The 12,118-nt window shown below is 42.4% G+C and overlaps 1 protein-coding gene across 7 annotated transcripts in view; it reads left to right on the top strand.

Annotated features, from left to right (window-relative positions):
- The window catches only part of KMT2D (lysine methyltransferase 2D), a 1,389,531-nt gene that overhangs the window by 721,244 nt on the left and 656,169 nt on the right, over nt 1–12,118 (top strand). For 4 of the 7 annotated variants that reach the window (XM_085600421.1, XM_085600418.1, XM_085600419.1 and 1 more), the window contains one exon: nt 9,508–9,630. The exons of 2 other annotated variants lie outside the window; for them this stretch is intronic. In XM_085600421.1, coding sequence (XP_085456547.1) covers nt 9,508–9,630 — 123 coding nt within the window. The remainder of the gene's footprint in view (nt 1–9,507; nt 9,631–12,118) is intronic. One more of the 7 variants, XM_085600417.1, reaches the window with a different exon arrangement.

The raw sequence follows: 12,118 nt of genomic DNA, 5'->3' as shown, positions 1-12,118 counted from the left end.
TGCCCTCTAATAGAAGTAGTGTGATCTCTGGTAAATTAATGACTGGGTCATATGATTTCTTTTTGGTGCTTGTGATATGCTGGTCTTTGCAGAGTAGACTTTAAGTCTGATTCCTGTTAATGGTGTTGGAAAGTTCACTGATAACTATGATGTAGAGTGTGGGTTCTATGGTTCTTATTAAGGGCATCGCTATTGATCATAGAACTGAAGAGTCCCTCTCAAGTAGTTCAGGATCCAGGAGCACATGTTAAAAAATATATGTACGCTTTTGTTTTAGAAAAGCCAGTTAGGAAAAAATAAAACTGTATTTCATAAACAGCACAATGTAGGCTATAACGGCCAAACCTTGTCTCTTTTCTTTAAGTAAAAGAGAAAAGCCAGTTAGAACTCAGAATAGCTGCTATATTTAGAAAAGTGACAAGAAAAAACATCCATAAACGTTTGCTCAGTGAAAAGCAAAGCAATGTAGCAAATTAGGCTACATTGTGGGGAGGCTGGAAAACTAAAACTGCTGCTTTAAGGAACCACACTTCACTTTCCCATCATGCCGTGTCACTCGTAGTTGCTCCAATTATTTTTTCTGGCTCCTATTATCTGAAAGCTTGGGCACAGAACTTGGTTTTTATTCTAGAGAAACCTTGGATTCTAGACTTTTTGATACCTCTTTAGTGAGAAATTGTTTCTAAACATTTTCTGACAGAAATTTTTTTTTTAAACTAAAAAATAGCCTCTTTTTGAAAAGTGCCTTCTCATTTTGTGACTTAAAGTAGTTAAAATATCCACAGTCTTTGCATTCTTTGCCTTACAGACACTCATCTTCCAAGTGAGTGCACATTCATCCAGAATATGTTTAGATGAAAACTGAGGGACTGACAGATACTCACACTTAATGGCAAGGAGGAATGCAAAAGACCCAAGGAATATCTTTTTGTAAAGTCTAGTAAGTGTCGAACGGACTCCTTCTGCTTTAGCTCAGACCCTAATGTCTGCAGTAGGTCTTTCACTTGTTCTCCGTTGAGGCATTCAACGTCCAAGAGACCAAGATCATTGTGGGATCATAGAGGTACACTATGGATAAAAAAAGTAGTTGATGCCGATCAAATCCTTGATTGTCATCTTGAATAAAGAAACTCCAGTCCAACTCTAAATACACCAAGGGCATACTTTCCATCTAGAGAAGTTGCACCTGTGATTGTGCTTCCTAATTCAGGACGTTCCCTCTTGAGGCATCCCCCAAATCTGCAAAGATGGTGTTCTACCACTTCTCAAACTACCACTTATGCAACTCTGGTGAAACCAGGTCCTGTGTGCTTCTGTTCCTCCAGGAGCTATTTCTCCTCTTCCTCTGCCTCCAACTCATAGTTCTCCAGTTGGCCCCTCTCCAAGAAGGTCTTGTTTTCCTTCTTAACCCAATCGACCACCTTCATGGAGACATTGCCATGGGAGATAACTTGCTCCTAGATTTAACATTCTTCCAGTAGACTAAGCTCTTGCTCAACAATGAATGTCTCTCCTAGAACTTCATAATTTTCCTCATCCTCCATCTGCAGATACTCGCCTACTCTGTTGGACATGCCTCTAGCCAGCGTATCTCAAGTAAAGGATATGGACACCTTCCATGAAGACCTAGTCAAGGTACGGGTATACCCGTGCCTGCAACACCAACAAAGTCCTCTTCTGTGTTTACAGCACTTCGGAATTCAACATTTTATTGTCTGGTTCCTTCAATGTCAGGCCTTTTGGAACCAACCATGTGCCTCTTCCCAGCATCAGCAAAGGCTGCCTCTGTGCACCTTGTAACGAAATACAGGGCTACTGAACACGGGCCTCTATTTCTGAGCGCTGCTCCTCTTCAGATTAAACTGTTGTCTAATTGGCAAAGCAAGGACATGCGACTGTACCTTTGACCGTTCCTTTGGAGAAAGAGCATGTGCCTTGATTCTGGTGGATGCAAACTGTATCGCACAATGGCTATCTCTATGAAAACAGCCAGTGTGGCAGCTCTACTGGAGAGATGCCGTCTATCTCTCTTGAACTTCCTAGACAGATTTTGCAGACTTACCTACCAGAAACAAGAGGAAGAGGATTTTTATTTAGATCTTATCTAAGGGGAATTATGGTATTTTCAGATCATCAGTACCGCGCACTCACTCACCTTACCTGACTGCTCATGAATATGGCTTTGTGATGGTCTTTGTGGCTAATGCTAACTGGTCTGAAGTCTGTAGTACAACAACACAGTCTCAAACTTTTCTCGGATAACTCTCTTCTAATTACATGTAGAGTGAGATGCACCGGATGGAGTCCAAAATGGAGTCAGTGAAGGTTGTTAGATCGGAGCAATAGGAATATTGAAAGCATCTTTACAGACATTGGGACCATTGATATTCCCAGCAGAGGATTCAAACCCATCAGTGATCTCAGCAACAACAGAGGAAGCAGTACCAACTGTACTATTGGTCCAGAGTGAAAGGAAGTCACCAGCCTTCTGCAGGTGATTGAACACCTCCAGTGGGAAAACAGTCACGCCCACCTTTCCCCTCCTCAATTTGTCATTCCGGGACAGGGGGTGCGTTTCAAGGAACATCTACAAGAATGGCAATTGATTTACTCCATTAGATGAGTGCTCAATGTTGTGCAAAGTGATTAAAATCTCAAATTCAGGGCCCCTCCAATCCATCTGTGGATGTTAAACCACAAAGAAAAGGGAATTTATTCGGTTAGTTTCTGCTTCACAAAAGAGACCCAAGTGTGAATTTGAATCGATTCTCGACCTGTGATCAGCCAACAAATTTATAAAAGTAGAAGTTCAGGGTGTTAGCCCTGAACCAGATCAACCCTCAAATACATCCATGTGTGCAGTAGATTTCCAGAGCGCCACTCTTCACACCCCAATGTCTGCAGAACCTTAAAGGTTCTTGAGATTTCTGGTGAACAAAGACAACTTTCAGTGCAAAGTCCTTCGTTTGAGATAAAATGAGCCCTACAAACTTTTTGTGAAGTGCAAAGAAGTGATGATAGCACATTTTAATCTGTGCTGGTCCCTCAAAGTACAAAAGTGTTTCCTTCGGGGGAAAGACTGTCTTCTAAGTGCCTGCAATTTCGAATTCTTCATAGGCTTGAATAGCTGTCAACCAGGCAGGTGATCTCCCTATTTTTTGTAATGGCTTTATGCACTATCCAGTTTCCCTGTGTCCGTTTCTAACTGGGATCTGTCCAACAGTGCCTTGAGTATCAATGATCCCCGTACTCTGAAAAATAGGAAGATATAGTGAAGTTCACTTCAACAGTTATCCAGTTGTTCCCGTGGTGGTGGAATCCACTCAATCTATATAGGGAGTTTCTTCTAACCATTATGTTCCTGTAGGAAGCTGGCTCTTTATATGGTATACAAAAAAGAAGTATACCATGCATAGAGTCCAGGTATTCCCTTGTGTGGACAGGGGATTGCTCTAGCAGTCCCAAGGTGATCTTCTAGGGGTTAGTATGGTTGAGCAGCCTTCGCTTATCAGAGAGGATTGTTCGACAACTGTGAAATACACACAGTCAGTAAATGATGCACACAACTCAATAAGAAGATTCACACCAATTTATTAAAAAAAATAACACTTATCATTATACATATATATTTAGGTACCAGAATCAATATGATCAGGTAAGTATGTTTCGAGATAGAAATACTTTGTTTTCAAAAGTCGACAGTCCAATTTTCAGATGCTGTAATGTTATCCTATGTGAGGAAAAACAAATACGGGCATGCAGGTAAAGAACCGCGACTTACGAGAGCAATCTCCTGGACTTAAGGCGAGTATGGTGCAAGGTAACACCAAGTAGTCACACCGGGCGACACGGGGCCTGCCGAGTGCAGAGGTGCAATAGAGCGTTGGGTGCCCATTGGTAGTCATTGGCATCGTTTTTCATGAGAAGATGCTGCAGGTCTGGACTGGGAGACCAGTCGGGCTGCACCAACAGAGGGGCTCAGGCCTCGTGTTGCTTGGTGACGTGGGGACACCTATGGCCCGCATCGCCAGGGGCGACTGGTGTGGAGGTACTTCAAAGCATCAGGTTTTTGTCACCAGGGACACTCGTGATTGAGAGGGCATGCACACACAGGCTGCAGGCTGCGTCGGAAAGTCCACAGAGGGCAAGTCCAAGGTGGCCTTGGTCTCCGGAGGGTCATGGGGACCCCGCTGGCAGTGTTGGACCACTTCAGCCTGGGCTTGGCGGCTCTGGTGCAGTGGTGCTTTCGGGTATCGGGTTTTGGCGGTCTGGAGTTTTCACAAGCCTCTATGGGTACCTGTAGGATGCGGGGAAGCAGCTCTGCTGCTCCACAGGAGTTCCTGGCTCTTGGGTGAAGTGCTGGCAGGTCTCCCAGGCTTTCGAGAGACAGCAGCTGCAGGACAAGTAGTCTTTGGTACAATTGTTGAAGTCAGCAGACAGTCCGGCAGGGTTGACGCCAAGTCAGTTGTTGCTGACTTCTTGTGTCTCTTCCCGTCCATTTTCTATCAGGTTGGCATAATCTGATATTCCTGGTGCAGGGGGCTTTCCTAAATTCTAGATTTCGGGGCGACAGGGGAGTTTAGGGTAGTAGCCGATGGGCTACTTACCCTTGGGGTCACTCCACCCCTTATATGACCACTTCCTGTGGGAAGTGAGCGTAAATAACCCTGCCCCAGAGTTCCTAAGTTTGCCATTGCAAAGATGGCTGAATCAGAAATTTCGTCTTCACTTCAAGTAAGCCCATCTTAGGGGTTTAACTAGCCTGAAGGTGAACACTCCTCTCTGGCTACCAATTTTCCTGCCTGTCCAGGCACAAAATGGACCCTGGTTAGAGGGGTCCTGCATTCCTTCCTGTGAGAGAAGCCAGATTTGCATGCCAAAGGCGGTGGTCTCTTTCAAGATCCCTGCCTTGGAATGCTAATTTGCAGGTCATCCTGTGGGAAGGGGTGTAAACACCCTCTGCGCAAACAGGATTTGTTCTTTACCGCCTGAGAGCAAAGGTTCTCACCCTTGGGGGTCAGACACTTGTCTGGGGTGGCAGGCTGTTTCAGACCAGTCAGTGAATACACCAGTAGTTGGTAGATTTCAGGGGGCACCTCGAAGGTGCCCTCTGGGCGCATGTATTAATAAATCGAACAGTGGAATCACGGTGTTTAATAATGATATATTTGATGCCAAAGATCCCTGGTTTCAGTGAGTACATCATGTAGTTGGAGAAATCGCTTTTACCAGTGTCCTACACGTTTTAAAATAGCTTCCCTGCTCACTTGTACTGGCAGTGATGGAACTGACCAGCACAGGGGCATATCTGCTCATCCAGTTATGCCCACACATGTAGTATAGTGCACCCTGCCTTAGGGGGACTTAGGGGTCTATACTGCATGCCGTGTCTGCAGATATGGCACACAGACTGTGTGCCATGTTGTGTTTCCACTTTTTTCTGCACCAAGGCACGTAGCCTGCAATGGCAGTCTGCATGACTTCGGCGAAGGGTCCTTTAGGGTGGCACAATAGGTGTTGCAGCCCTTGGGAGCAGTCTTCAGTACCGCAGGCTGCGGGTACCATTTACTAGAGACACACAGAGGGTGATAAATCTATTGCCAATTGTGGTACAATTGCACAGTTTTAGTTAAGAGTTATGGCACTGGGGACCTGGTTAGCAGGAACCCAGTGCTCTTCCAGTCAAAATCACATCAAATACCTGGCAAAAAGTGGGGGTGACCATGTCAAAAAAGGGACACCTCCTACACTTCCCACCTAGGTGATGGAAATGGATGCCACTGTGACATGTGGGGGTGTGCACACTGGTCTCCAAATTCAAAGCACATGGTTCGAGAAAAGGCTCCTACAATATCAACCTTCAGGAGTTCACCTTCCTCTCAAGCCTTTTTTCCCGGCCTTCATGTCTAATTCCATCCTTGTACAGACAAACAAAACAGCCACAATGTATTACTGAACAAGCAAGGAAGCACCACATCAAGAATTCTGTCTCTGAAGGCCCAAACAATTTGGACGTCTCTTCTAGACAAAAATGGGATTCACTGTTGTTCACCTCCCAGGTGAGCAAAATACACAGGCCTATGCTCTCATCAGGATTTGTCAAGAGAATCACAAATTGTTCATAAACGGCAGTCTTGGCTGTCATCTTAGACATTGCAAAATCATTAAAATGTTACCAGACCTGCAGTTCTAATGTCTTGAATATTCTTCTCGAACCACATGTAATGCTCTTGACCCATAAACTGGTCTCAAATTGTGTGATGCTAGGCATTTATTTTATTTTACAGAGCCATCTTTTTCTTCATTATCCCATATTAGAGTACCTTCATTATGTGAGTTTGGCATGTCAGCTGTACAAAAAATATTTTGTTTGATTTGATCCTTGTATAATCAGAATCTAGGTCACATATATGGTACACATGATCCCTGACTTGCCTCTTGGTTCATTAACTACATTGTCATCACGGCGGGGGCAGGATTGTTTCTCTGTTTTTGTTTAAAAACTCACTTTTAATGATTATTATACTAAGGCATGATGTGGTAGAGCATGGTCATTTACAGACTGTACATTGCCAACTGAAATTGCTGAAGCATTTCCCACTGACGTTAAGTTTTACTGATTAAACCTTTTAGCATACAGATTATGTGTGGAAATGTTTTCAACAAATATTCATAATTTACTTCCTATTAAAAAGGTTTTTTCCATCACTCTTCAGAATCTAAACAAATGTGCTTTCCTAACTGCTGATATAATTTGAAAACATATTTAAATGATATTCTACATCCTTACATTTAACTCTTCCTGTACCCCAGCATGATTGTTATACATTTCACTTTTGAAATTCCTCTATCTTTGCAGTCGGAGAAGGAAATGTAAACACCAATCTCCACGATAAATAACAGCATTTTGTAAGATGTGATCTGACATTTGACCTCTGTTTTTGAAACACAGCAAATGTGATAAGATAAAACAAGATTTGGAAGCCATCTTTACTGCTCATTCACTTTTTGATTTAACATGTTATTTTCCAGCTCGATCTCTCTCGCCAGAAGGGGCTGGTAGGCCCTAAAAATAACTTGCCCTGATAATGGCAGACTTGCTAGAGCGAGGGGGCAAGTAGATTTTCTGAGACTTGGTTCTGCGAAATGAGTTTTCCACAAACCGCAAATCCCAAAAACCCAAAAGTGCCTCAACTTCATCTCAATGTTCTACCGACCAGGATTGAAGAATTCTTTTTTGATAGACTGCTCAGAGAAAAGTCTTTACATGTTCTCTCCAGTTTCCCTTATTGGCAGTTATCGTCAAATGGACTTATTGCAAAACCAAGGTGATGCTCTTCATAACGGAATGGCCAACACTGTAGTGGTATATTGGGAATATTCAGCTCTCAGAGCGATTACTAGACAGCTGTGCAGACTGGATCTTTTTCACAAATTCTTGAGGCATTTCATCACTGAACTTCGCTCATGAACTTATCCAGTATAGTCACTTGAGCCTTCCACAAGCTAGCATGGATATTCTAAAAGAAGCAAAACATCCCTCCACCAAATTGTTAGTCCTTTAAATGAGAGAATCTGATATAGTGCATTCCGAGAAACCCCAATCTAACAAACTACCAAGAAGAAGGCTTACCTGCTCTATTTGGCAAAGTTATGTCTCTTCCTCCTTCTCCCCCCAGGGTAAATCTTTGTGCCTTAATGGCCTATCAAAAATATCCTTCGCCAAACTCTTCTCTTCAGAATACCAGTACTTAAGGACTTTGTAGAGGTAGTTAAAGTATTTTCTCACAATAAGGAGTCTGTCTTCTCTCTGGAATCTTAATTTGGTCTTAAAACTCAGGGGGGCTTATTTTGAACCAGTATAAAGCTTCCATTTGGCATATGGCATGAAGAAACGCTTTTCTGGTTGCACTTACCTGCTTGTAGAGTAAGTACGAACGAGGCCCTATGCTCCCATGAGCCTTACACAATATGTCATAATAATAAAGTGGTAGTGAGGTTGTATCAGATTTTCTTTCCTAAAGTAGTCTCAGACTTGCATGTTGAACTAAATATCACTCCCACTTTTTATTCCTTCAGAATCCCTACACTTGAATAGAAAGGTCTATGCATTCATTAGATAATAGTCCAGAATTTTCTATTTAGACAAAGCATGAGACTTAAGGGAATCATAATGGTTATTAATGGTTTCTGGTCCTGTTCGTGCAGGTTTATTCACTTAAAACAATCTTTTTCCAGATGGATTATGCCCTCTATTTTACTCTGTTGTCAGAAAGCCAACATGTCTTTGTCATTTAGACCCAAGACTCAGTCTGCAAGAGGCAAAGCAGCTACAGTGCATACTTTCACAAAACACTGTCCTGAATTCAACTCCGGAGCTGACACTAAAGGTCAAGGCTCCCTTAGAAATCTATGTGGATAAAGAATCTAAGGCTTTTTCTTGGTCTTTTCTCGTCCCCAAGTTTTAAAGGGATGGGTATGCTACTCAGCTGAGTGTGTTTGATTCAATGGCGGTCCCTGGAAGGAGAAATGCAAGTTACTTGTCTGTAATCCTAGTTCGTCTTCAGGACACTATATTGAATGTGTAAACAATCCCCCCTCATACCCTGACTTCTTTCGGAGGATGGGAGACTGGTGGCATGTGCCCCCTAAAGGAGCATTGGCAGATTTCCAGTCTCTTGTTTCAGCCTAATTAGCCACATTGTCCTCCTTCTCTATCTTTGTAAATATTTTTTGTCACTTTTATAACTATAGCGAAAATTGGCCAATGCAGCCTTGTTAAGGTGCTTATAAAATTCTATTTTATTATGAATTTGTTTTGCAAATTCTTTTCTGAAAGAAGAGTGCAAATACGTATATTTTTGTGTCCTCTGGGATCCCTCAGTTGCAAGGGTTTTCAGTGATAGTAATTGCAATGGATATTGCCCTGAAGGAGAACTAGGATGACTGGTAAGTAACTATTCCTTCCTATTGATATTTGGATGATTGTGTGTGTCCTTTAGTTGATAATTAAGAGTTTGTATGCTTACAATTCCTATTTTGTGCTGATTAATTTGTCTGGTTCTCATTGAGTAGCAATAGTATGCTCACTGACTTCCATTGGTTAGGGTGGTTGATTTCCCACCATTTCTGGAGCAATTGTGTTTCAGCAGAATTTTACTCAAGTGGGTGTTTTTCCCTTGAAGTTACAGGGTAGCAAGATAGTCTACTTTCACATGCCATAAAGACAGGTGTTTTGCAGCCCCAAAAATGTTTGGATACATAAATGTGAAGTAGAATGATTTGGTTTTTGAAATACCAGTAGCATTTTCTTCCCCTTCTTTGATCATGGATATGGTCTTTACGATACTGTGCTATCACTGAAAAGATGTGCCTGAGAATTTATTCTGATATTGTTCCTAATGCAGCTTCCCAAACGTTGTACTGGTGTGGAGTTTATGCTCCATTCTTGTTCCTTTGTAGAGTTGTCAAGCATGTGTCGATCTCAAGAGTTTTTTACCTTCCCAGCAGCAAAGAATGCGTCTGAGGTCAAAGTCCCAGGTGTTGCTCTTCCCGGTGATGGCGAGAAACAGGAGTCTCCACTCCCAGAAGGAGCTCTGAGCTCGGATCTGGATAAAATTGCCACGGAGGGTTGGTCTCCATTTCCTGTTTATTGTTCATGACATGTTATAAGGTTTCTGTTGCTGATCTCTCACATTTTGTGAGCTGACAACTTTGTGCAGTTGGAGTAAAGTGCTGTGTCCTTGTGTAGTTGCTGTGTTTCTTGTGTGACATTTCTGTGCTGTTTCCCTTTTGCAATTGTAATAAAGGTTGAGATGTCTTACTTTGTAGAGTTTTGTCTGGTTGGTGCAATAAGATTGCTAGTGTGCAAGTGCAGCTAGTGCATGGAAGGCTACTGTGTAGAGTTTCTGTGCATGCCCGATTGTGAATTGCTGTATGTCTGTCATCGGCGGTTGAACAGAGAATACTGTTTATAATAATATTGCGTTTTAGCATTGGATTTTTCAGCGATTCTTATTGTATAATCATGCTGGAAATCCCCGGTACATTTAAAAAAGCAATAAATGGTTTTCAAATAGCCACAGACTGAACAGTATTTGTTTAGAAGCACATCCACCTCATTAGAAACCAGCAAAGATTCAACTAATGAGGATGTGCTGATCTTTCTACTCCTAGAGGACACTATAATCCAGATTTCCACCCTCTGTTTGTCGGCATTACCTCTAAAGAACTCACCTCTTTTACCTTCTATCTCAGGACTGTGGCTGAATTGCAACAGTTTTTCATCTTCTCTTGACTCAGCCATGTCCAATTTCACCTCTTAACGGTGAATTGTTCTGGGGTCCTTTACACCTTTTCTGGCTCAGCTGAGACATTGTCATTATGGCAGAACAGGAGAAAATATAGATCTTACATACATATTATTCAATGTCTTTACTGCCTCTGTCCCATCCAAAAGGCTTCTTGGTGTGATGTTGATGGTCGCCTTTTAATACTCTTCAAAACAAAGTGGAGACTATCTGTTTCTCTGGAAAGAAAGCTTTCTCTCTCTAAATGGAATGCCCCCTATTCAGGAAATTATTCCATGTGGAGTATCCAACCAAACACTTTAATGAAGATGGTGCTAAAAGAGAAATAATGTTGAATTTTCAGAGGCGGAGTTTTCTTAGAAATTTCCCTTTCTGCTTCAACAAAGGAACAGACCAAAATGTCCTCAATGTGTTAAAGATTTCAGTGCTGTCTATGCACAAAGGAATCCAACCGTTACATTGCTTGATCAACTTTCCCGTCTGAACTGTGGTGACGGGGAGCAATTGTCATCCACGAAAAGAAAATCCCATCAACTGTCTTCCCCGTCGACAAGAACAACAATCCCCTCATAGTATCCAAGTCTGATTGCCAATGTCCAGTTCATCAGCAAAACATTAATGACACCCTGGATGAATACTCAGCCGGTTAATGTCCAGTCTGTGAATAAAGTGAAGCATGGTGCTCTCCACAAGAAGGTTGTTGGTGACAGTGGCACTGTATGACAGAGTGCCTCTACTGGAAAATTTGCTGTGCATCTACTCAGTTGAAACAAAAACACCTTGGCCAAGCACTACTGTTTGGACATCAAAACAAACTCACAGTACAACTCAGTCTGTTTTGCCAATTTTTGCTGATGCGATTGCCACCCATAAAAAAATTTTTTTTGTATTTTGCAACAAGCACAACATTATTGTGGCTCACATTAGATGCCAGCCTACCAGCACTTTGAAGAGAGATGTCTGTTGCTGGAGAGAGTAAATATATTATAGATGCATTCTCTATTGTCTTGTTTTTTAGTGTGAGGGCGCTCTTACTGTAGCCTCTCCTCCCATCTTAATTTAAGATGGCAGGAGAGCAGCGGGGGCTAAAGTAACCGCTCCTTTCAGCACTGTTTAGTTCACAATGCTAAGTGTGTGTGGCAGTGAGAGAGGAAGTTCATAAAAAAAAAGTTCAACTGGGAGAAGAGAGGGCAGAAAAACGTATGCTGTAAAGTACTTGGCACTGAGTGACATGGGGGTGCGGGGGGGACAGGAAAAAGCAGATAATAGGTGCTGCAGGGGAAGAGGTATAATGACAGGTGGCAGAGGTGAGAAGTGGTGAGGAGTTGCCATAGGGAAGGTGGGTGGGAAGAAAGTATGGCTAATGAGACCTGAACAAACACATGCCCTTTCCTCCTTGCTCGACTGAGGTGTGTTCTGACTCTACAGGGCGTTCTCTGTGGTGTGATAGGAGGTGAGAAGATCAGACATCCTGTCCACCTTTTTTTTTTTTTAATTGATTGGCCCTGCAGCATTTACATGAAGGTGGCACAATAAGAAAGAATGTATAACTTCAAAGTAATAAGGAAGTATTAATGTCTGCTTCAATGTAGTCAAGGCCTCAAAAAGATTCCAGAGCACTCTTTGCTCAAGAAGGCATGAACATCCAGCCTGTCTGAGGCTCTCAACATTACCTTCTAAACATGCATAACGGGAGGCCTTAGTTTGTCCTCAAACAAAGCACCTTCAACTGTCTCAGTGGACCAAATAGTCCTGTGCAGCCCTTTATGCAATGTGTGCCTGCTTCTTAGTATTGAATAGTTATGATG

Source organism: Triturus cristatus, chromosome 4_2, assembly GCF_964204655.1.
Source record: "Triturus cristatus chromosome 4_2, aTriCri1.1, whole genome shotgun sequence".
In the NCBI taxonomy this organism is placed as follows: Eukaryota; Metazoa; Chordata; class Amphibia; order Caudata; family Salamandridae; genus Triturus; species Triturus cristatus.
The sequence above is the reverse complement of the archived record's forward strand: the minus strand, read 5'-3'. Positions and strand labels throughout refer to the sequence as shown.